This window comes from Panthera pardus, unplaced genomic scaffold (assembly GCF_024362965.1).
Source record: "Panthera pardus isolate Hobbes unplaced genomic scaffold, ASM2436296v1 HiC_scaffold_3, whole genome shotgun sequence".
NCBI lineage: Eukaryota > Metazoa > Chordata > Mammalia > Carnivora > Felidae > Panthera > Panthera pardus.
Window position 1 is genome coordinate 53,384,984 of NW_026526876.1, and position 24,821 is coordinate 53,409,804.

At 53.3% G+C, this 24,821-nt stretch overlaps 2 protein-coding genes across 4 annotated transcripts in view; both read left to right on the forward strand.

The window, feature by feature from the left end:
* ATP2A3 (ATPase sarcoplasmic/endoplasmic reticulum Ca2+ transporting 3) overlaps positions 1–1,777 on the forward strand; it is a 34,590-nt gene extending 32,813 nt beyond the window's left edge. The window contains exon 21 of one of the 2 annotated variants that reach the window (XM_019429556.2): positions 277–1,777. In XM_019429556.2, the coding sequence (XP_019285101.2) occupies positions 277–296 (20 nt within the window). In that variant the 3' untranslated portion in view covers positions 297–1,777. The remainder of the gene's footprint in view (positions 1–276) is intronic. The other variant, XM_019429557.2, reaches the window with a different exon arrangement.
* Positions 1,778–7,026: 5,249 nt separating this feature from the next.
* On the forward strand, positions 7,027–23,360 carry P2RX1 (purinergic receptor P2X 1). 2 transcript variants are annotated; one of them, XM_019429733.2, is made up of 12 exons: positions 7,055–7,696; positions 16,570–16,717; positions 17,010–17,081; positions 17,524–17,593; positions 17,842–17,938; positions 18,239–18,319; positions 18,579–18,720; positions 20,459–20,586; positions 20,996–21,086; positions 21,514–21,579; positions 21,922–22,023; positions 22,137–23,360. In XM_019429733.2, exons 1-12 carry the CDS (start codon positions 7,560–7,562, stop codon positions 22,200–22,202), a joined length of 1,200 nt encoding a protein of 399 aa, XP_019285278.2. In that variant the 5' UTR covers positions 7,055–7,559; the 3' UTR covers positions 22,203–23,360. The 2 variants fall into 2 exon arrangements, with proteins under 2 accessions (XP_053748271.1, XP_019285278.2); XM_053892296.1 differs by lacking the exon at positions 18,239–18,319 and having other exon boundaries at positions 7,027–7,696.
* The last annotated feature ends 1,461 nt before the right edge of the window (positions 23,361–24,821 follow it).

The following is a 24,821-nucleotide window of genomic DNA, read 5'->3' on the forward strand; positions in this document are numbered from 1 at the left end:
AAACTGAGAGGAAAATACGCCCTGGAGTGGGCTGGAGGTGTTGATAGAACATGTGGAGTGAAGGAGGCCCAGGGGGCATCAGGGAAATGTGCCCGGGCAGCAGCTGGATACGTGGAGCGGCATCAGAAGACTCAGTGGAACTGGGTCCCCTGACTGATACCGCGGGAGAATGCAGCTGTCCCGAGAGAAATGGAGGGTGGGAGGGGCCAGACAGAACCAGTCTGGCTGTGTACCGTCACACATACATCTCAGCATACTCTCGGGTCTTTCTTCCAGAAGAAAAGGACAAGAAGTGAGTGCTGGGAACAGAGTGGAGTCTCCAGTGCGTACCTCAGCCTGATGATGCCCAAGCGTTCACTCCTACTCCCCACACTGCCATCACGCTCACCGCTTGCTCACTGGGCCCTGCCGAGGGTCTCTGTCCTCGCTTCCATATGCATGGGGGCTGTGCAACTCATGCCTCTGGGACTCTCCTGGGAAGTTCACCCCTGACGTTCCGGCTCCAGAGCAGCAGCCTAGGAGGGGCCTGCCCAGAAGCCAGAGCTGGAAGCAGATCCAGACATGCAGAGGCCTCTACCCCCAGATCTATGAGCACATTCTGGAGCAGGCACCCCCTTGCTTGGAGGCTGGGCATTTTACTTGGTCACTGGTGCTTCTGTACTGATGGAGGACTCCTGGAGTTCCTGCTAGCTCTGACCTCTCACTTAGTGCCTGGTCTGGGGCCTGGTCAGCGGGATGGGGGGCGGTGAAGGGGAGGACATCTGGGCCCAGCTGTGCACAGTGAGGGCAGACAACCCCCCTCCACTCTGCTCTTTTCCCACAAAGTTGGCACGTGAGGGTTTGAGCCTCTTACTGTTTATATGTGCAGGGGGTTGAAGGGTCAGTGGGAGGGAGATGGTAGTAGTGGGGCGGGGGGGGGGGGGGGTGCGCGGGGGTGCTGGGTGAGGATCCCCTTCCCAGGAGACAGCTGGCTTGGCTGCCTCAGTTCTGGACACTCCCAGACTGAGATTTCCCTGTCCTAAGCAAATGAGACATGCCAAGTGTCGTTGCTGTCCAGTCTGCCAAGCAGAGGCTGGATTTGCCCTCCATGTCCCTGGTGCCTAAGACCCCAGACATCCTTGGGTACCTGATCACTGTGCCCTCTCAGCTCAACCCTGTGTGCACCATCCCACAGTCTGCATGGCTGGGTGATTCTGAGTCTTCTAGACTCTTGGCCTCACTCTTCACCTCCAACCCCACATATCCGTGAGCTGAAAGGATGTCACTCAGAATGGCTAGTTACCCAACAGCACTTACTCTCCCTCCCTCATTGCTGAAAGAATGTGTGTCCATCGTGGATCATGTTGGATGATGGGAAAAGAGCGTTTGATGGACATAAATGTTCTTTTAATTCGGCTCTTGCCCCTCTGGCAAAAATTAGGCATGGAAGAAAACAGTGGGTCAATGTACATCCTCACCCCTCCTGGAGAGTATACCAAGTGATTCTTTTATGTGTAAATCAAGACTCACATCCCTGTCCTGGTCCCCAGAATCAAAAAGCGCCCTTAGCCTGCCTTGCAGACAAATGGGCTCCAGGCTCTGTGGCCTCTTACCACACCTTTCTTCCCTCCCCTCTCTCAGTCAGGCGGGGCTCCCCTGGGCACTAGCCCACAGAGATTCTCTGCTTCTGTCCTGCTGAAGGGAAGGGAGATCTTGAGGTGGGGGACGGTGGGAGGGCCCTGAACCCACCTGTTGACGTGAAGCTGGTAGAGAAATAAAGGTTGAGTGCCGGGGGCAATGGAGGATCATCACCATCTGTTTTCCTAATGAGTGGCTCCACCATCTGCCCATGGGTCTACCTGAGCTGTCACCAGCTATACCCACCTCACCTCTGGGAACACGAGTCAAGGTCTGGGGTTCCCACATTGCCAGCCAGGGATTGCCCTCTTCCTCTGAGATAAGGCACTGACTTCCCCAGCCACTCCCAAATGGCAGAGACACAACTCTGCTCCTCACAGGGACAGCACTTGATAGTTGGTGCATGTGTTCAAACCCCCTGCACATGTTAAGACTCACATGTCATCAGTGAGGAAACAGGCTGGGAGGGGTTTATGACTTGGTCTGGGGCAGGGCTAGGCCTGGAACCTAAATATCAGGGGCCTCCAGCCCTGACTATTCTGTGGGTCCTGAATCTCTCCCTGAGGTTTCTCGCTCTGCTTCCTTGCCCTCCTTGAACCCCAAGGATGCCTTCAATTTCTGACCCTTCCAAGCCCAGCTCAAAGGCACCTCTCCATGGCTTCCTTCAGCTCACATTGTCCAAGAGCCTTTGAGAGGCTGCTTGATATTAACTCCTGACTCACCCAAGTGACCCTGCCCTCTGGGAGCAGGGGCTCTGCAAAAGGAATTAGCTGTGCGTCCCCATCTCCCTGATTTCCTTCCTCTGTAGGGAAGATTCATTCATGAAGTTTCTGTATCTAATCCTTTGCCCAGCTGCCTTGGGAAGGGAAATCAGGCCCTGCCCACAGAGCCAGAGACAGGACTGACTTTGGAATTTGCGAGCTGAGTACAAAATGAAAATGCGGAGCCCTTTGTTTAAAAAGTAAGAGTTTCATAACAGTGACAGCAGAGCATTAAAACCAAGACCAGGGCCTTTCTGAGCATGGGGTCCAGTGCACCTGCCTAGAGCACACATCCATGAAGCCAGCCATGACTGGAAGAGACAGAACTCGCCCTTAGGAGCTCCTAGACTTTATGTGGGGGGAAGGGCAAGATTTGGCACACGGCTCACAGCTGGAGCCAAGGATGGGCAGGATGCTTCCTTCTGCGTGGTCCATCACTAGGACTTCTCAGATCCCCAAACCTCTGCATACTCTGCATCTCCCTGGGTGCCCAGCCAGCTCCTTGAGATGGGCCAAGCCAGGGGTTAGGGCTCCATTTTACGGATAAAAGATCCCCAAGACTCTGAGATCCTGACTATGTAGCTGATTTCCTCATGATGTATAGGCAGAGTGTGGAGCTAAGATGGGCTTGGGGGGCTTGCTTAGGAGACAGGGCAGCTCCAGGACTTCCATCAGCTGCTGGAGGTCATGGGCAGGCTGGCTTCACCTCTGCCCCCACCCAAGCCTGCACAAACCCAGCCTTGCCAGCCCACAGCATGGAGCCTGGCAGGTCAGGATGGAGCAGCCAAGGCAAACAGAGGTTTCCTACCTCACAGCCACTCACCCAAGAGGGAGTTCTGGGGCAAGCCCCGGCTCACTTTGCACTGGCTCAGGGATGGCAGCTGCCAAAATGTCCGTGGCCTTTTCCTGCCCCCTCCATTGGCCCATGTTGTGCTTCCCATGCCTCCCATGCTACACCCCTCACAGGGGTAGGAGAGACCTCGTTGGGGCCGTACCGGAAGAAATGGAGGTACAAAATCAGAAAATGACCTAACGTCCACACAAAGAACTGAACTCAACTGTCTGTGGCAGCTTTACTCATCACAGCCCCAAACCGAACACAACCCAAATGACCATCAACGGGGGAAGGACAACAAGCTGTGGTATGTCCATACGACAGAATACTTCTCAGTGAAAAAAAGGAGCAAGCTATTGATATATGCCACAGCATGGATGAAGCTTAAAACCCTTGTGCTGAGTGAAAGAAGCTCATACTGTGCAATTCCACCTCCATGAAATTCTAGAAAAAGCAAAACAAATCTAGTGACAAAACAGATCAGTAATTGGCTGGGGGTTGGGGAGAGATTGACAGCAAAAGAACAGGAGGGAACATTCTAAGGTGACAGATGACAGGGGTGGGGGTGGGGGTTACATGCATTTGTCAAAACTCATCAAACTCTGTGCCTAAAATGGGTACATTTTATTGTATGTCAGTTACTCCTCAATACAGTTGGATTTAGAAGAAAAGATAGAGGTAGGAGCCCGAGGAGGTGGGTGGGCACGTGGCTGCCATGTGGGTGTAAAAGTTTCAGCAACATCAGGAGGCAAGGAGACAAGCCTCCCGAGGAGCGCTCAGTGTTTAGGGGGCAGGGACCTAGGTCGGCCCAAGGAGTCCCCATATTCCAGGGGCAGGAAGTGGATGGGGACCAAGAGGAAATGACTCAAAAGGATGGAGGAGAACCAGGGGGTTGTGATGCCTCAGATGCTGGGGAGAAGGGGCTCCGGCCAGGTCATGGCCCACAGCTGGGGAGGTTAGAAGAGGCCAGAGAAGCAGTGCAAGGTCTGGGAGAGGCCAACCATGAGGACCCCTGCTGTGGCCTCCCCATAAATGCCTGGCAGTGTCCCCTACAACCTCCGCTTGACAGTGTCTGTACACTGGCCCAGGGCCCTGTTCTGGCCATCATCTAAGGAGTCGAGTGGCGTTGAGCGAGCCCTGGGACACCGACGGGCCCGGTGTGGGGGACTGGCCTGAACTCTTCAAGCAGAGGTGTTATCCCTGCAACTCTGGGACCCTGAATGGCTAAGGAGACCATTGGAATCTGTGCTGACCCCCTTGAGGGCCTGGGCTGGCCTCCAGGACGGACACAGGCCCCCTCTACACTCCATAGAGCGGCTAAATTTAGCCAGGCAGAGGAGGCTGTCTTGGGGCTGAGGGCTTGGCAGCACTGCTTTGTCTCCCTACAAGGTCTGGCCCAATACCAGAGCCAGCCACTTGGCCTTTGGGCTTATAAGGTCTGGCAGCTCTCAAATACTGGAGTCTCGGGGTGGGCTCTGGGCCAAGCTCTCAGACTTTGGGGAGCCTCCTCTCCAGCCACTGGCCAGCATGGGAGCTACTTAGCCAAGGCACTCAATTCTAGAGCCTCAGTTTCCTTATCTGTAAAATGGGGGTTTCGGTGCTTACATCACAGGGCTGTTTTAAATAAAATCTGTGGAGTGTGAAAGCACCACGTCCCCTGTAAACTCTGACCCCTGCCCTGCCCACCCCTGCTCCCCACAATGCCTAGAACAATCACAGATGTCTGTCCCTGGGGATGCTGGAGTGGGGGCAGGGGCAGGAAAACATAATCCTGGATGGAAAGATGCATTTTAGAACCAGTGAAAGATGCATTGATCCTATCAGCTGCCTCTCTTACTCTGGCAAAGTTACTAGGAAAAAAGAGATCTGGGAAGAGAAATGCAATTGCTTTTACTTCTTTTTCTTTGGGGCGTGCTCTAGATATGAAAACCTCAAGTGAAATAATTCTCCATGACAGTCTGTTTTCTGAATGTCAGGGTCAGAACTGAGGCTCTAACAGGAGCAGATGTGTGTGCTCCAAACAAGGGTGTCTGAGTAGCTAAGGAGACCCATTGGAGCCTTGTACCGAAACCCCTTGAGGGCCTGAGCTGGCCTCCAGGATGAGCAGAGGCCCCCTCTGCACCCCACCGGCCACTAAATTTAGCCAGGCAAAGGAAGCCATCTGTCCATTGGTCCATCTGTCTGTCAGCAAGGCTGGCTCCTTGGAACGGGGGAGAGGGGAGAAGAAGGAGGAGGAGGTGGAGGAGGTCACGGTGATGGTATACAAAGGGCAGATACAGATTGGAGGATGACTGCCTGAATTCCCTTGCCCCCTCCTCCTCCCCTCACCTAAGTGCCGGCTGCCCTCCTTAATATCCAGGAATCATGGGAGGAGAGGGACACAAAGATGGCTCGGGTAATGCCAGCATCCACCCCGGCTCTTCATCACAAGCAATTCATGTCCTGGGACCTGCTATTCCAAGAGCCACGGGATTAGCTGGAAAGAGAATAGGCCCTTTTATGTGGGATCAAGACCAGGCCGAGGGGATGTGATCCCCTTAGGTCTGGCTCCCAGCATCTCTGGATTTTTTGCTTAGAAAATCCCAGGACATGGTTCTGGCCTGCCCCGCTTGACGGTGGCATTGGACACACAGTTGAGTCTGAGATTGGCGAGACTGATCTGTCTGAAAGGGGGATTGGCCCAGGGTGCTGCAAGAGGCCACGGACCTGCCCTCGGTTGGGGCCTTTGCCATCCAGAGAGCAGCTCTGCTCAGGCACACCTGGGATTTCCAGCCCTTGGGTATGGTTCCCTGACTAGAGCAATTTCCCAGCTAATTTCCCAGCCATGGAGAAGACTCTTATCAGCCCTCAGGGTGAGGCAGTTTGGACTGCAGGGGAGCGCCCCACACCCCTGGGACACCCAGCCTCCAACTCCCACCTCTAGAGGAAGTCCCAAGGACACCTGGCCTGGTTTGAGGGGCAGCCAGCAAGGCCTTCCTGCTTCAAGCTGAAGCCTCCAGTACTACCCAGGGTGAGCTTGGGCAATTCATTTCTCTTCTCTGAGCTCATTTCTTCATCTGCAAAACAAGGCATGGGGTCGGAGGAGGCCTCTGGCTCCAAAAGCGAACATGAGGCCTCTGCCCCATCCCAGTCCCCGGGGCCTTGCATTCCTGCCCTGAGCTGGGGTTGAAGACAGGGGTACAGAGGGGCTGTACCCCAAGATCAATAGTGGCCTCTGGTTTTTGTTTTTGTTTTTGTTTTTGTTTTTTTGTCCTCAGCATTATTGGGACTCACCTGGCTAGGGCCTCTACCTATGAAAGAAATCCATTATCATCCCCATTTCACAGATAAGGACACAAGCTCAGACAGGTGAGGTAAATTAACCAAGCCCTCACAGGTAGCTAGTGGCAAAGCCAAGGATATTAACCAAGGCCGTCTGCTGTTAGGCTTACCCGGATGCATCTGAGGGAGCCCAATGGCAATGTGTAACTGATGTGGCCCTTGACTCTTCTAGGCACTTGCCTCCCTCCGCTTGTTTCAGGGAGGTGGAGGCCTGGCTAGGACAGGACAGGGCAGGTGATGGGAGAGGAGAGGTAATCTATAGAGATGCCAGCCCAATGCTAAGGTTGATTGGGCACAGGCCAGGCTTGGACTCGGACAGGTGGATGGAAGGTGGTCTACAAGGACAGAGGTGGGGGTCCTGTCACAGGCTCTGGAAGTATCAGGTAGCTGGACCAGAAATGTCCTACGTCCTCTTCTGCTCTCCTGACAGCAAATCTCCCAGGGACTGAGCTCCCCACCTGGGGGCACAGGTAGAGTGAGAAGGATGTTTGGATATGGGGATGGATCCCCGGTTTGGGGAGGGCTTCAGCCTGAGGCCACTCCACCCAAGCCCTTGGCCCTGCTCTGTTCTGTTCTGCCAGGTTCGTTGGGGGTTGACAGCTTTATCTTTGCCTTGTGATGAGTGGCCTGTGGTTTTCCTGCCAACAGCTTCTGTTTCCGGAGGCTCAGCAGGGCCGAGGCGGAGCCAGGAGGGGCAGAGGGGCTGGGCCTGGGTGGCCCCACTAGCCCCGCCCCCATCCATCTTTGGGAATTTATTTGTCCACAGACAGGGCTGGCCCACAGTCCATTGCCTGCCAGGGGCCAAGAGCTGCTCTGACCACCCAAGGATTCTCCTTCTCAATCCAAATGCCTCCAACTAACCCCTGACTCCTGACCTCTGGCCCCAAGCTGCCTTGCCCTACCCTTCCTAAGGGACCAGGAAACCCCTAGAAGCTCCACTGTAGACGTGGGCGTTGACGGTGGTCTCACCTCAAGAGCAAAGGCTGTGCAAGGCGCTCAGTTCTCAGCCCCTAGCCTGGCCCACCATGGCACAGCGGCTCCAGGATGAGCTGTCTGCTTTCTTCTTTGAGTATGACACTCCCCGAATGGTGCTCGTGCGCAACAAGAAGGTGGGCGTCGTCTTCCGCCTGATCCAGTTCGTGGTTCTGGTCTACGTCATCGGGTGAGTCTGGGCCCCCTAACTGCCACCCTCTTGCACCAGCTCCCAAACTGGGCCTTTTCTCCAGGCTCGGGGATGCCCCCCAGGATCCCAACGAGCCCCTCTTTCTCTCCATCGGTTGTCATCCTCCGTGACAAACTGTAATGCTATTCGGAAAGAATGGAAGCCTGATAACTCACTGTCAAGATGGGGACACTAAGGTAGAGAAGGGAAGCCTTGCTCTGGGTCATATGGTGAACAAGAAGCAAAGCCGTTGGGTTCTAAGGAACTGACTCACTGTTAACAGTCTTTCAAGTGGTGAGTGGCGCTGGAGGCCAGGGCCCCAGCAAACCACATCCAAGTCTTACTTCTGACCACCCAGCCAAGCTGGCCACTACTAAGAGATGGAGGCCGCACCCCATTTTATAGGCCAAAGAGGGAAAGGCCCTGCTTCCACCTGCCCCGCCTAAATTAGAGGCATCCTGCAATATTTGAGACCCCCAGAGCAAAGAAACTTCCAAATTCAGAACACCTGGCACCTAAACGGTGGCATGTCAGGCAGAGGTTGGAGGTCACGTCAGGTTGCAGGGATGACTGCTCCTTTATGGGCATCTTGAGACCTGTCCCGCTGAGGCAGAAGTAAGGTGGGAGTCCCCTGCAGTCTGGCTGTCCTGGGAACCGTGCAAAGGCCATCTTCTTAAAATCAGTCTTGCTGTCCCAGAAACCAAGACAGGCCTGGCAGGGGCTTACCCATGTGTGTGCTTGTGTGAGCACGTGTGTGTGTGTGTGTGTGTGTGTGTGTGTGTGTGGTGTATGTATCTGTGTTGTATCTAAAGCTCTGTGTGGATGCATGTGTTCTCATGTGTCTGGGCATGTGCCTACTGGGTGTGTCCCTGGGGTTGGGTATCCACATGTGCATGTCCTGTGGCTGAAGTGGCTAGGTACCTTACGTGTTCGTCCCTGCATGTGTGTGGAGGTGGGGAGATCATCATGTCCACTCACAGTGATGCTGCAAAGGGTTCTTGAAGGCCCCAGGGCCACTGAAAGGGTTTCAGCTCCTGCTGAGGGGTTGAGGGATGCCCGGCAGAATCATTTTGCTCTGTGATTCTGAGGGCCCTGCCCCTCTGCTCTCCATATCCCCATTTTTGCTGTGGGACCAAACCAGGACTGCTGACTGGAGCCCAGCGCAGGCTGACCAGGAGGCCAAACAGTGACCATATCTCTCTGGGCCCTCCAGGGCCTCTGTTATCCAAAACAGCCTTCCCTCTACCCCCATCTGGCCCCCAAGGTCTCAGAGCTGGTCAGATGGAGTCAGAGCCAGGACCTAGGCCTCTGATACCTTCAGCCTCTGCCTCCCTGCTGCTCACAGACCAGTTTGACATCTGCAATGTCATGTGAGCTCCTCCAGAAAGGAGCAGTGGGTCCCAGCTAGAACTGAGACCTCCTGCCCCCAAGACTTGGTGCTGCCTTCTCCTTTCCCACCTCACACGGGCTCTGAGAACTTTGCAGTGAGGCACTGATGCTATGATGCCAGGCACAGGACAGGCTTAAAAGTTCATCCTTAGCTGCGCTCCTGATCCTCCAGGGAAAAGAGAGGTTGCCCACCCAGGCCCAGCCCATCCTTCACCCAAAGAGATGGGAGACAGTTGTCCTCACTGTGACCCCCGTGGCTCCCTATTTCTGCTTTCAGGTCAGCACTGGGACCAGCGCCAGGACCCTCTTGTGTGTTGGTCACAGCCTGTCAGAGGGAAAGGGACAGTCCTCCCCTCCCACCACCCCACCCCTAGCTGCACCATATGCCCCAAGACACCATTCAGTCCTGAACACATACTTCCAGTAACAGGGACCTGCCTACTTCCCTCCTTCCTTTCCTCCCTCCCAAGGACAGTCTACTCAGTTTACAAATGGATGTGGCCTCCTCAGTGTTGGTGATGCTCAGAGACAATGAGTGATTTAGTGTGGATCTCACAACTAGAAAGAGGCTGAACCAGCTCTGAATCCAGCTACAAGTTTCCAAAGTTGGCCTTGAGATCCTGGAAAGGAAACATCCTCAGAGAGGGGTACCGACTTGCCCAAGCGTATAGCAGAGAGAGGAAGGCAGGGTGTCCTACGATACCCACCCCCCACAACCCCACCCACAAGCCCAGACGTCCGACTCCTGCTGTCTCTGGCACCCTCATCTGGCCACTGCCCACTGCTTTGCTAACCACTCGGCTGGAGATGGAAACCAGCCTGGACTTGGTCTTACTATCTCAGGTTTCAAGTTCCCAGCTGTTCCACAAAACAAGGGCGGGGAGATCCCCTCTAAAGATATTGTACACAGGCGCATTCCTGAGGAGGAATGGCCTTTCTTTACTTATCCCCCCTTCCCAAGGCCTCTGTCTGGTCCTGTGGTTGCTGCAGGGTACAAAAGGGAGCATGGGAGAAGAGCCAGACTCCTGCATTCCAGAGACAAGGGCACAAACAAGATGGGGGATGGACGGACAGAGAGACAAAACTGGACAGAGGGACAGACATTGGAGCACAACCATTCTGATGAAGAGACAGGTCCTGAGACTTAGAGATGGAGAATTACTGAGATGGAGGCAGAGAGGCTGAGATGCTGAGAACCCGAACAGACTCTGAGGAGGGAAACTGAGGCTGTGTTCTCTATCAGTCACACTCTTCTGGGAAATCCATGGCAAGTGGAGCGAGCAAGTGGGCCTGAGGCCCCAGTGGGCTGAGCTAAGCTGTTACTCTTTTGGGCTCAAATTAAAATGGTTAATTTGTGGGGCGCCTGGGTGACTTAGTTGGTTAAGCATCCAACTCTTGATTTTGACTCAGGTCATGATCTTGCAGTCTGAGATCAAGCCCTGAGTTGGTCTCTGCACTGAGTGTGGAGCCTGCTTGGGATTCTCTCTCTCCCTGTCTCTCTGCCCCTCCCCTGCTGTGGTCTCTCTCTCTCTCTCTCTCTCTCTCTCCCTCTCTCTCTCTCTCAAACACACACACACACACACACACACACAAAGTAAATAAATAAACATTAAAATATTTTTAAATGGTTAATTTTCAGTTAGAACTATCTCCTGGGTGGTGATGTGCTCTCTGGAACTCAGCATATAGGCTGTGGGCTGTCATCTATGACCTATCAGGCCCATACAAGAGTGTACTGGGATATGTCCCTGCCTGGAGGGCTCTGGTTTGGAGAAGAGAGAGGTCTGGCTGCAGCTCACAGGAGAGTCCCAGTGGGATTTGTGAATGCTGCTTGGTAAGAGGAGTGTGGGAAGACTTCCTGAAAGAGACAACACAGTGGTGGAACCACCTTGAGCAAAGAAGCCTAGGGGCTATAGTCCAGGAAAGCCTGTTCTTGGCTTTCCTAACCCCCTGTGCACCTCCACACAGAGTGCTTGAGAATTTCACATGCTTCTAAGATTTTCATATGAATCCTGGAACACACCAATCAGGGATTAGGATAGATACAAATTATTGCTGGGAAAAATGCATTCAGGGACATTTCTACAGCATCTTCTCTGTGCCTATTTCTGTGTTGGGCTCCATGAGAAAAAGGTGGGGTACAGGGTAGGCAAAGGAAAAATGAGGAGTGAAGAATGAGTTGGCCAGGACTTCTTTGGTTCCTAGTGAAGAGTGGGGCTATTGAGTGGTTTATATAACTGGAAAAAAAAAAAATCAAAGCAGGCTTTAGGCCTGGCTGGATCCTCCATGATGAGAGCACAGGAAGAGAAAGTTCCACAGGGAAATGGTGGGGAGTTCAGGTTGGTCCTACTTAGGTTCTCCAAAGAAGCCAGGATCTTCTCCCCTTCCCCACTCTGCCATCCTCTGGGCTTCATTCTTAGGCAGTCTCTCTGTCCTCATGGTGGCAAAATGTCCCCCAACAACTCCAGGCTGATGTCCCACCAGCTTAGCCATCCCTGGGGCATAAGACTGTATCATTTTCCAGAGTTCCAGCAAAAGTCCCAGATCCAACTCTTACTGGCAGGGGTTAGGTCAAGGGCCTACCACAAAACCAATTGTTATGGTCAAGGAAATGAGATACTCTGATTAGTAGAGTCTGGTTGTGTGACTACATGGTCCAGGCACTCATGCTGGAAAGCAAGGTATGGTCAAAGGTCCTGGGGCAGGAAAGGAACAGCAAAAGAGTCACTAGGATTAGGCTGTGGATAATGAGAGAACTGAAGGGAAAGGAAGTGGAGGGTGAGAACAGCCACTGATCCAGGCCTCTGAACGCCAGGCTGAGGAACATGGGGAGCCATAGAGGGTAGTGGGGAGCCATAGAAGGATGTCTATCAGGGGAAGGCCTAGGGCAGGCAGGTATTGGGGTGGGGGTGGAGGCCAGAAGTGGGCAGCTGTGAAGAGGCAACAGTGATAAGAGGAGAGGATTACACCATGCCCACGCAGAAGCAGTGACCAGAAAGACAGAAGTGGTCACCCTAGTGGGCCCCACACCAGGGAGGTATGTGTGGAGGGAGCACCCACTGCTTAGTTTCCGCACATCATCGCTGCAGGGGGACATGGGCCCAGATCAGCCAGAGTTTTTGACTTCTCAAGAGCAGGGGGAGATTGGAATTTATGGGCAAAAGGAACCTCTTGGTGTTTAGAAGTTGGTGACTCATTAAAACTGTTTAAAAACACAAATTGTCAGCCTGACTTATCTGCAGACTGCAGGTTGATTAACCTCTGAACACTCAGCATGGGTCCCAGCTGTGAATTCAGTCCTTCTCATGCCTGGAGTCTGGTCTTAGCCCTCCCCAAGGCTTCTGTGCCCCATAGCATGTGCCTGGGCTGGTCAACTGCTGCCTACAGTCCATGGGTACACCTCGTGTCCCACCAGCCACAACCTACCCTCCCGTCCCATGCCCAAGTTCCCTTGGCATCTGCCCCAAAGAATGTGGGGATAATGGAGAATGAGGGTGTGAGGATGATACCTGGGCTTTGAGGGGGATACAGTAGGTATGGTGCCGTCCTCCAAGATGAAGGCACCAGAGGGGCAAGTTCGGTGGGGACATGAGGCATTCAGGTTGGTCCCACTGAATTTTTGTTTTGAGATAGAAGTCAAATGCCATAACATTCACCGTTTAAAAATATACAACTCCGTGGTTTTAGTATAATCACACAGTTGTACAACCACCACTATCTAGGTCCACAAAATATTCACGAGTCCAAAAAAGAAAGCCTACACTTCTTAGCAATCACCCTCCATTCTGTCTCTCTCTACAGCCTATTTTGCCTACTCCGGACATTTCATATAAATAAAATCATATAATATGTGGCCTTTCCCGTCTGGCTTCTTTCACTTAACATAATATTTACTAGGTTCATCCATGTTGGTTGTAACATGTATCAGTAGCTCATTCCTTTTTCTGGCTGAATAATATTCCACTGTATGGACATACCCCATTTGGTTTGTTCATTCATCAGTGTATGGTCATGTGGGTTGTTTCCGCTTTTGCCTCTTATGAATAATGTTGCTGTGAACACTTGTATACAAGTGTTCATACAGACATATTTTCAGTTCTGTTGGGCACATACCTAGGGGTGGGATTGCTGAGTCAAGGGTAATTCCATGTTTAACTTTTTGAGGAACTGCCAGCCTGTTTTGCAAAGGGTTGAGTTTGAGTTTGAGGTGCCTGTGTGATATCTGGGGTGAGGGACCAAGAAACAGGGAAGGAATGTGTGTCACAAAGCAGTGGGCCATGTAGACATGTATGTAAGTTCCTTGAGTGCAGAATTTTGGTTTGTTTTGTTCACTTCTGTATTTTTAGTGCCTAGAACAGTGAATAAATAACAAATAAGTATTTGTTGAATCACTAAATGAATGTGTGGAATTAGATCTCTCAGGAGAGGTGCAGAAGTAGGGATAAAAATCTGGGGACACAATGTATCTGTGACAGCTCGCACGAGGTTCTGTCTGGGCTGAGGACGGCAGCCAGGGCCATGGGGGCAGATGGACATTTAGAGAGAAATCACTGACTCGAGACAGTGAAAATAAGAGAATTATTTATCACATGCCTACTGCATGGTCATTTCCTTAAAGAGAACTCATGAGAACATCCCCTAGTCACCTAGACTTGTTTTCTTCCTGGGGCCCAGCCCACAGTTGAGTGCATGGTAGGGCCTTGCTCATATTTGTTGAATGAACAGCATTTTTGAGGTAGGTGCCATCAACTCTTTTACTGAGAAAGCCAGGACTCAGAGAGGTTTTGTCCTTAGCCTGGTGAGGCTAAAGTCACACAGCTGCCAAGCAGCAGTGCCGATACCCTAATCTTGGCTCCTATTCCCTGGGGGTGGGGTGGGGATGAGGGTAGGGGGGGCACTTGGCCAGTCCCTCTTGGCCAGTCCACTATGTGCCGTCTTCCATGAGGGGCTGTCGGAGAAAAGACTCAGGACAGGGTATTGCTGAGGATGAGGTGGAAAGAATGAGAAAGATAATGTCTGGAAAAGGAGGGACTTCTGAAGATGTTCATGTCTTTGACATCAGACCCCCTTGATGGTGACAGCTAGGCCAGGTCAAGGTAAGCATGGGTGCGGGGGGCTGATGCCACGGTTAATCCATTATTATCAGAACCGAGGTCATTGATGTCAGATTGACTTTACCATTTTACCCCCAAGATTGACAGTCCACGGGGGCGGGCATAGCCGAGAGTGACTGTATCAGCCCCTGCACACAGCCGTGGTGTGGCTCCACTCTCCTGCCTCCTAGCAGACATGCTGATGCTGGGCTGTTCAGTGGAGAGGGGCAGAGACCTGGGCCGGGACCTCAAGACTGGGGTCTGCCCCTGACTTGGGAAGGACACTCCCTCAGACCTCCGTTTCCCCATCTATACTGTAAGGAGTTGGTATTGGACCCAGAGAGAAATTCTATTGAGATGTTGGATGGGGGCTGCAGAGAGGGAGACCTGTGACCCTCTTATAGGGGATCAGGACATGGAGCAGCTCCCCATCACCCCCAACAGCTCCTCTGAGCTTGGGCATTAATCCAGAATCGTCCCTGGAGGAAAGAGGTTAAGGAGGGTAGCAGTAGGTGATGTCCCCAACTCTCCCTGATGAGGCTGGAAGCACTGAGGACTCGAGGCCTTTGTCATGCCTCACCTGTTTCCATCTGGGACCTGCAGGGGGCAGCAGTGACCATGCTTAGGCTTGGGGGCACCTCCAGAGCCAGGCTGGGGGAGGGACTTAGAGAAGATGAAGAATGGACTATGGGACCGGAGAGGGACGGACGGGTGGGATGACTTCTGGGCCCTGGGGCAGGAAGACAGCCCCCAAAAAGCTAGCACTGACTCTGGGACTAAGATGCCCAGAGAATTGCTACCAGGCCTGAGCTCTGGGACGCAGGAGAGAGGCTTTGAGCTCTGCTTGGACAGGTGGGCTGAGGGTAAGGTGAGGGATGAAGGGGATATAAACATACCTGCCTACAGTCAGACACAGCCACAGGTGTGCTTACAGATTTCCCCTGGAGATACATAGCTACACACTCTGACGGGCACCACACATGGACAAACACACACACACACAGTTACCCTGAATCTCCATGCAGTCTCTCCTGAAGGAAATGGGGCATACCCAGGATCCTCAGTTGTTAAGTAACAGAAACCAAACCCAAATTGGCTTAAATAAAGGGAATTTATTAGCTAATATAACAGAAAAGTCCAGAAGTAAATTTTTTTTAACATGCCTCAGGTATGGCTAGATCCAGGAGCTCAACCATTATCAGGAGGCTGCCCTCTCCATCTCCTGGCCTGACTTTCCTCTAAGTTGGCTTCATTATCAGGTTTACTCTCTCCGTGAGGTAGCAAAATGCCTAACCTTAGTTTTGGTCTTATAGCTACATTGTTTTGCTATCCTGCAGAAAGGATGTCTCTTTCCAAGTAATTCCCAGAAAAACCCTGGCCTCATTGCTGAAACTCCCCAGGTTGTGTGTCCATCTTTAGACCCATCACTGTTGCTAGGGCGATGGAACATTGATTGGCAAGCCTTGGTCGTGTGCCCCACCCTCCAGCCCCCAAGGTTAGGACGGAGGTAAATTTCATTGAACCTCCCAGATGGAAAGTGAAGAACCTAAAACAACAGGGGTTCTTCATGCTGGAAGGGAAGGCCAGAATGTCCCAAGACAGCTGGGAGGCCTCCAGCCTGAGTTACTCCCACAAAGGCCTCAAATGGAGCCAGATAACACAAGCTCTTCGGAGGGCCACTTGCCCCCCTCTGTTTCTCTTCCAGTCCCCCTTGCCAGGGGCTCCCAGAGTGGCTGAGATAATCATAGCTAATGTCTCTACAGCACTTACCGCACCTGCCAGTCCCCACTCTAAGTGATCTATGTGCATTAAGCCACAAGTAATATTGGTACTATTATTATTATTCCCATTTTACAGATGAGGAAACTGAGGCATAGAGGGATTGAAGAGTTTATCCCAAATCACACAGCCATGGGTAGTGTAGCTGGCGTTCCAATGCAGGCTCTTGGGCACCAAATACCAGGTTCTCAGCCATCATGCTCTGCTAGGTCTCAGTGGGAGAATCTTAGGAAGGAAGGAGAACTCTGGCATAAGGATTATGGTCTCAGAAGCTTGGCCTCCAGGCCCCAGAAAATCCTGCTTCTTGGAAAAGGATCTGAGAGAGTCCTTCAGCAGTTCTCCTCCCTGGGAATTAGTATTTTCCGGGGGGAAAGCAGGGTGGAACTTCAGGTACAGGCCAGCTCAGGGAGGCAGGTGAGGCTCTCCTGCCCCCAGCCCAAGATGTTAGCTTTAGGAGCAAAGAGTGGCTCAGAGATGCTTCTGGAGACAGGAGGGCAAAGGATTTGACATGTCTAGCTGGTGCCAGCAAGGGCAGCAGCCCATGTAACCTCATGCCATCTTTGAATGGTTCTGCACAGCTCTGGTCGTTTTAACCCCCAAAACACTCCACAGGTGGGTGTTTGTCTACGAGAAAGGCTACCAGACCTCAAGTGGCCTCATCAGCAGCGTGTCTGTGAAACTCAAGGGTCTGGCCGTGACACAGCTCCCAGGCCTGGGCCCCCAAGTCTGGGATGTAGCTGACTACGTCTTCCCAGCCCAGGTGAGCTGGCTCAGGGATACACCTTCCACCCACAGGGCCTGGCTCGGAGCAGGATTGGACTCTGTCCAATAACAGATGGGACCAGTCCAGCTCCTATCTCCCTCTGGGCCTCAGCTTCCCTAACCACCAAAAACAGGTTGTTATATCATCCCACTCTGCCATCATCTGTTATGGAGGCCGCTGGGTATCATGTGGATTCTGAGGGCTTGTTGGGGCAGTGCTTGGGTTCTGGGGGGGTGCTGTTCTCCCAACTCAGAGCCCTGGTCTCCCCTCCCCTGCCCCTCACTTCCAGGGGGACAGCTCCTTTGTGATCATGACGAATTTCATTGCAACCCCCCGGCAGGTTCAAGGCTACTGTGCAGAGGTGAGGACTGCTACCCATCCCCTCTCCCCGCTTCCTGGACCCAGGGAAAAATAACATGGAAGAGAAGGTCCCCCTGGGGGTTGAAGATAGGATTCCCAAGGAGACTGCAGTGGTGAAATTTTAGGCATAGACTCACACGAAGTAACAATCCGAGATTTCCCTCCCAGCTGTGTGTCAAGCAAGGTGCTGAGCCTCCGTGCTCACGCAATCCCCAAACCCTAATGTCCCTGTTCCCTGCCAGCTGACACTGGTAATAGGGCAGCTGGACATGAGCCCAGAAGGGTCCTGGGAGGGGTCTGGGGGGAGGAGGAAGCTGTAAGCAAAGTTCACCCCAAGGTGCTCCAAGATTGCCCCACGACTTCCCTAGGGCCCTGGGGGTGAGAGGAGAGTTTCTTAGAACCCACCCAAGGGGCCTAGGACCAGCAACTCTCCCTTCCCTTAGCACCCGGAAGGGGGCATATGCACAAATGACACTGGCTGCACCCCAGGGAAGGCAGAAAGGAAGGCCCAAGGTAAGCTCAGCCTCCTCCTGTCCCCCTGCACAGCCCTGAAGCTCCAAGCTTCCTCCACCAGCAGATCCTTCCTGCTCTCTCCCTTGCTGCCATCCTAGCCTTGGCCTACCCTGTCCCAGACCCAGATACATTTCTGTCCTCAGGTTTCTGCTCTTGGGTGTCCCATCACTGGGGGCTCTTGTGGATGAGGGGCCTCCTCTGTATCCCCAGCTTGGGATGAGCACCCACGGGTTCCTCCCTTGTTCCAGGTATCCGCACAGGCAAGTGTGTGGCCTTCAACGACACCGTGCACACATGTGAGATCTTTGGCTGGTGTCCCGTGGAGGTGGACGACAACGTCCCACGGTAATGCCTTATCCATCCAGGGAGCTAGAAGCAGGTTCCCTAACCCAGACAGAGGGGCATCCGGATCCAGTTCTGGAAACGATCTGTCCTGCCTTCTTCCAACCCCACCCTTACCCCATCTGTATGGCCCAAGCCAATGATCCCCCTGGCCCCTGGTCATTACAGCACACCCATCTCCCACAAAGCCAAGGCCACAGGAAGATCCCATAGGTTATCACACCCCCACACCCGTGACAAACTCTGGTGGGCGCACGGGGGACTCCTGGGGAGGGGGCAGTGAGTGAGTGCAGTCTCCTCCAGCCCTGCCCTTCTCCAAGAGGCCGAGAACTTCACTCTCTTCATCAAGAACAGCATCAGCTTTCCACGCTTCAAGGTCAACAGGTTTGTGGGAAAAGGGGGCAGAAATGCAGGAGCCCCTCGAGGCTGTTCCAGCTGGTCTTGACTGTCTCTGTCACCTTCTACTCTTGCTGATTTCACTCTGGAGACAGAAGCCTGAGCTGGGCCCCTCGGGTGGGCTGCTTTTAGTCTCCAAGGGCGGGGTTTAGTGGAATTTGTGACGGATCCCCAGAGCTTTGGGGCATGGTGGGCAACCTCCCAGCTGGCGTTCTGCGGCCACTGATGCTCTCCACTCCCATTATAGGCGCAACCTGGTGGAAGAGGTGGATGCGGCCTACATGAGGACCTGCCTCTATCACAAGGCCTTGCACCCACTGTGCCCCGTCTTCAAGCTTGGCTATGTGGTACAAGAGTCAGGACAGAATTTTAGCACCCTGGCTGAAAAGGTATGGTGCCAGGCGAGTGAGGAAGGCTGGGTCCTGGGATCATCAGGTCAATGAAGGCTTTTAAGTCCCAGGTAGTGCCCCCCTCCAGCCTCTCTGGTGAGGGCTGAGTATATATATGCATCTATTCCCTAATATTGGGCACTCCTGAGGGTCAGGCCTGAGTCCTCAGCCAGCCTGGCATGGACCTGACACGGAGGAGGCACCCAGAATGATTGGATGTGAGCAGATCTTATCACCTGGATGTTTGCTGAGGTCACACTGTTTTTTAAATATTAGATAAAAGCAGCTTGAATTCCATGACCCATGGCCCTGAGAAATCCTGCACCCTGCCCAGGATTCCTGGGAATTCCAGAAGCTGGAATTTGCACAGTCACCTGGGGCTCCGAGAGAAGCAGTACCTTATAAGGAGCACAGACCTATCTGACTGGGTTCAAATCCTGTCTCTGCCCCTAACGAGCAATGTGATCTCAGACTAGTCTTTTACCTTGAGTGTGACTGAGCTTTTGCACCTACACAGTGGGTACAATAACAGTACCAGGCTCAGGGGGGTTGTCTTGAGGATCAAGTGAGCTCACACGTGGGACAGCACTTCAGTGCTGCCTGGCATGTGGCAACCCCCTCCCCCCCCGCCCCGTACATGTTCCCACGTGATCATTATCATCCTTCTCCTGCAGGTGCCCATTTAGGGCAGGAAATCAGCTTATTTTCTGTGATATCACACATACACACACAACACGTCTAGCACAGGGGCCAGCAAACTTTTTCTTTAAAGGGCCAGAGAGTAAGTATTTTCAGCGTCACAAGCTGTATGGACCGTGTTGCAATCACTCAAGTCAGCTGCTGTAGGGCAAAAGCAGCCACGGATGATACGCAGACAGACTCGGCCCTCTGGCCTCAGCTTGCCAAACCCTGGAGGGGGTTACACTGGAGCAACACATGCCACCCGAAAGCTGAATGTTGGACCTCCCTGTCCCTAAAATCTCCCCGTCACCTGCACTTCTTACCCTTCCCCATCATCTACAGATGCCTGCGTACCTGCCTCCTGCTTAGTTGCCCAGCTCTCCTCTCACTCTGACCCCTTCCCAGCACTCCTGTTGCTCAGCCTAACCCCGCGTGTCCCTGATTCTTGCCTTGCCCAGAGGAGCTTTACTTGTTCAAGTTTTCTCTTCCTAGCCCAGGTCTTGACAGACTCACTATTCAACACGATTGCCTTCCATGCTGTGACTTTCACTAGGAACTCAGGAGTCAGTGACAAATGAGACAGCCAGCCCCACCTTCATGGAGCATACAGTCTTAGAGGAGATGGGCTAATAATCACACGAAATAAATATATGATTTCAAACTGGCAAATGTTCCAGGAGAAAACACAGAGGGAATAACAGGCACACATTTGAGACTGGAAGGTGTGGTTAGGGAAGACCCCTCAGAGAAGGTGACCACAAGATAAGAAAGAGCCAGCCTTTTGGAACTAAGGGAACTTTATGTGCAAAGGCCCTGAGGTAGAAAGAACTTGGTGTGTTCTAGAAACCATCGGAAAGTTGAAGTGTGATGGATGGGAGGTGGGGCCAGCGAAACTGACAGGACCTTCACCCTGAAGCAGCTTCTCGAAGTCTCTTCCTGAACAAACAAAAAATGCTCCCCCCACCCCCCGCCCCACTCAAGAGATTGCTGGCATCGGCATAAGACAGGAGTTTCTTGATCCCGAAATCCTGGATCTTAAACACCCGTGTCCCTGCAGGGCGGCGTGGTAGGCATCACCATTGACTGGAACTGTGACCTGGACTGGCAGGTACAGCACTGCAAGCCCATCTACGAGTTCCACGGACTGTATGAGGAGAAAAACCTGTCTCCAGGCTTCAATTTCAGGTGCCTGTCCCCCTGAACAGGTGCACACAATTTCAGGTGCAGGACCCCACCGGTGCACCCTTCCTTGGGGTCCCAGAACCCCTTGAGGCCAAGCAAGTGTGCCCAGGAAGGAAGCAGAGGAAGCCGGGCAGCTCCCATTCTCCTGGGACTGGCCAAGCAGGGAGCCCACAGGGAACAGGACCTTGGCAGCCTGAGCTCCGCCCTTTGAGGCCTGCCTGGCCAGGGCTGGCAGGGGAAATTGCCGACCTCAGGAGTTAGGGTGAAGGTGGAACACAGCATTCCTGGAATGAATGTTGGGGGGCATGGGACTGTCCTCACAAACCTCTGAGGGCTCCTGCTGAGCTCTGAGAACACTGGACCTGAAACTGTTCTCCATCACTCATTTCTGCAACCTCACCCTTTCCCCAAGGTTTGCCAGGCACTTCGTGGAAAATGGGACCAACCACCGGCACCTCTTCAAGGTGTTTGGGATTCGCTTTGACATTCTCGTGGATGGCAAGGTGAGTGTCCGGTGCGAGGGACAGCCAGAGACACAGTCTCAGTTCCCGTGAGTGCTTGTTAGGTGTCCACGGTTATGGACAATGGGAAGTTGACTGGGCTTCATTCGGTACTTTTACTTCTAATAACAGATGGACCCGGATACCTGCTGAGGGCAGGTCTTTCCAGTCTGTGACCTCACCTCCTCCACTACCTCCCTGTATCCAGGGAGGCAGAGCCAAGGTCAAAACCCAGTGCTTCTAACCAGCAGCTGGGTCCCCATGTAGAGCTAGAGCTGTGGGGAGCAGTCTGTGGGGCCAGCTGATGGCGGGGGTGGGGGCAGATGGGGAGCCCCTTGCCCCAGGTCTGGCCTTAGGGTTTCTGAGAAAGGCCGCATCTACCTGGCTCCTTCTGACTGTTAATTCTTCTCTCCCTGGGCCCTGCCACCAGGCTGGGAAGTTTGACATCATCCCCACGATGACGACCATCGGCTCTGGGATTGGCATCTTTGGAGTGGTAAGTGTTAGAATCACGGGGCCACTGTGCCAGGGGTTAGTCCCTCCTCCACATCTCGGTGGCAGCCAAGTCTCTCACCCCTACTGTGCCTACCCCACTGCCTCAGACCCACAGTATGTCTGCAGAAACTGAGGCCCAGAGCTGGGGCAGGACAGAGGTGGGCTGGGGTGATCTTGATGCCCTGAGGGAACAACAGAGCATCATCCCCCCCACCCCCTTCAAAACCTAAGGTGTGGATAGGGCAGGACTGAGCCAGGCCCCCACAGCCAGTAGGGACCGATGTGGGCTGCGGAGGGCTCGGTCCTCGCCACCATGTTATATCCACCATCTCGCTGCCCTCAGGCCACGGTTCTCTGTGACCTGCTGCTGCTCCACATCCTGCCCAAGAGGCACTACTACAAGCAGAAGAAGTTCAAGTATGCGGAGGACATGGGGCCGGGGGCGGTAAGAGAATTCCTGAGTTGGGCCTTTCTGAGGTCTTAGGCCCACGTGTCTGTGTTGGGGGGGCCAGCTGCTTCCCTGGGGCTGACTTTTTATCCCCTCCAATGCTTACACAGGGGGAGCATGACCCCGCGGCCACCAGCTCCACCCTGGGCCTGCAGGACAACATGAAGACATCCTGACCCTCGGCCCCTGACTCCTAACCAGACACAGCATGACGCTTCAGGCGGGGGCCCTGGTGGGGTCCCAGCCAGGACACAGAGGTCTCCTCAGGAGCTCTCCAACCTCTTAGCCAGGCAGACACTAGGTTGCCTGCGGCTCAGCGTGGACACTGGGAGAGACCTGTGCAATTCTGGGCTCTGGCCCCAACTCCACAACCTCCAAGGGAGCTTCACTCAGCCTCAGCCACTCCTGGTCTAGAGCAACTGGGGCTGGGCAAGGCTCCTCTCACACTCCTGTGTCAGAGAAGTGTGCTTCTCTCTCTGGGCCCTCACGCTACCCCACTGCCTCACGTCTCTAGATCCATGCTTTCCCATATGGCAGACACTAGCCATGATGACAATTTAAATTTATATTAACTTAAATTGAATAAAATACAAAATTCAGTTCCTAAAACTAGCCACATCACAACCGCTAAATAGACATGTGTCTAGCGGCTGCCATATTGAACCACATAGAATACTGCAGAAAGTTCCATTGGACAGCTCTGCGTAAGCCCCATTTCTTACTGGCCCCAGATTTGCCTAGGGACCTTATCGACAGTGCAGGCACCTGGGCCCACCTCAGACCTCCTCAACCAGAATCTGTAGGGCTGGCCACAGATCTGTAAGGATGGCAAACTCCAGACCATTTTCAGGATATAAGTTCAAGAACTGCCTCTGATTAGGTATCAGATTCAGCCTGGGCCTGCATGGCCTCGCGGATGCAGGTACTGAGCAGGTGTGCGGTGTGTTTATAAGCCACGTGGTGTCTCACGTACACACCCCCATACACACACTCATCTACATGCACACCCCATTCCCATCCACACTCTGTTTTTGAACAGCTAGAGCCCTGCAAACACAACCATCTAAATATACCTATGCCCTCGAGTACAGACACATGGTCCATGCCACAGCACCTCCATGGGGATATGCTTCTCCCCAAGTGTGTCAGGCTGAGACCGTCCCTTCTAGCCATGAATCCTTACTCAGCTACCTCGGGTTGGGGTGGAGACCTGGCCAAATCCTGGGCTTCCTACTCCTGTCCCAGCCTCAGCGCCTAAGGCCTGCCCAGTTCTGTTTGAACACAAGGTCTGGGGAAAGTGAGGGGCGGAGTACAATAAAAGGAATGAGGACAAACCTCTGCCTTCTGTACTTTTCCCCACTTTTCCCTCTCTGAAACTAGGTGTCCCCGTCTGTGAAATGTGGGGGGCCGAGTTGAGAGATCTCTGAGGTCCTCTGCATCTCTTGGTAGACAGTGGTGAGCCAATATTTACGTCTTCAGTCCAGCAGGGGCAGTACTGGAGGTCGGCTCACCTCTGTCCATGGGCCACTGTACCCGAACATTGGAGCTCTTCCTGGTCCTCCGTATGCCCCTCCCACAGCTTTGAGAGGCCTGGCACTCGGACAAGCAGATACCCTCAGAAGTGGCCTCATGACAGCAAGGATAAGAATGGGGCTGGCTGTCCCAGGAGGGAGGTCTGAGAGAATCCCAAAGAGAGGAGGAAGGTCTTGAATGGAGGTAGTGTGGAGGGATTCTCCAGGGGCTCTGCTGTGGCAAGACCTGCACGCTAGACTTATGGCCAGGCAGCATCTCTGGGAACCGCCCCCCCACCCCCCCATCACCGTGCTCTATCTAGACCCATGCTGTCCAATAGCAATGATGGAAACATTATCGTGCAGCCCAAAATAGTATTCGCTAACCACATGTGGCCACGGGATACTTAAAACGTGGCTAGTACAACCAAGGAACTTAATTTTTAATTGTATTCACTATTTTTTAAGTTTACTTATTTATTTTGAGAGAGTGTGCGCGTGAGCATGCAAGCAGGGGGAGGCGCAGAGAGAAAGGGAGAGAGAACATCCCAAGCAGGCTCTGCACTGTCAGCGCAAGCCAGACGTGGGCTTGATCTCACGAACCATAAGGTCATGACCTGAGACGAAATCAGGATTTGGACACTTAACCGACTGAGCGACCCAGGAGCCTCTCATTTTATTCACTTTTAATTACTTTAAATCACCACACGTGGCTAGCGGCAGTAAGAAATGATATTGGATGGCACAAGCTAGCCCCTTCCCCGTCCTTCAGGCCCTTGGCTTTCTACCCTCTTCCCCAACCAAGAACCATCCCTCAGATTTTACAAGACAGGAACTCTTTCTTCTTCCCTTCATTCCTTCTCCAGTCCTACCTGCTTTTGCAACTCCTGCCCTCTTCCCTCCTGAATGAGCAGAGGATTCCTCCTTTGTATCCAACCCTTCTATATAGCCCAGAGGCCTCCCGGTAGAGGCTGCCTCTCCTTTCTGCCAATACCTGCATTTACTCCTCCTTTCTGCCTCCTCTGGACCCTTGTTCTTCTGCAGCTCTGCGTGCTCTCCCTTCACTGCCACTGTTCCAGAAAGACCCACATTTCTACACTTCCTTCTGCATCCCACCCTGTGCAGCTGGTCTCCAGCGGCCACCCCCACTTCTCCTAAATGCCCTTGGCAAAGTTACCAACAGCGTCCTTGCTGCCAAATCCAAGCAGACACTTCAGCCCGTATCCTGCTTGGCCTGTCAGCCTCTGACACTGTTGACCAAGCCCTCCTTTGTTAAAAGATTTC

Excerpts from the sequence above, each read along its gene's own strand:
- P2RX1 (XM_019429733.2), top strand. The coding sequence starts at position 7,560 with ATGGCACAGCGGCTCCAGGATGAGCTGTCTGCTTTCTTCTTTGAGTAT. Across the intron at positions 17,594-17,841 it reads GGCAGAAAGGAAGGCCCAAG|GTATCCGCACAGGCAAGTGT; the intron begins GTAAGCTCAGCC and ends CCCTTGTTCCAG. Across the intron at positions 21,087-21,513 it reads ACATTCTCGTGGATGGCAAG|GCTGGGAAGTTTGACATCAT; the intron begins GTGAGTGTCCGG and ends CCCTGCCACCAG.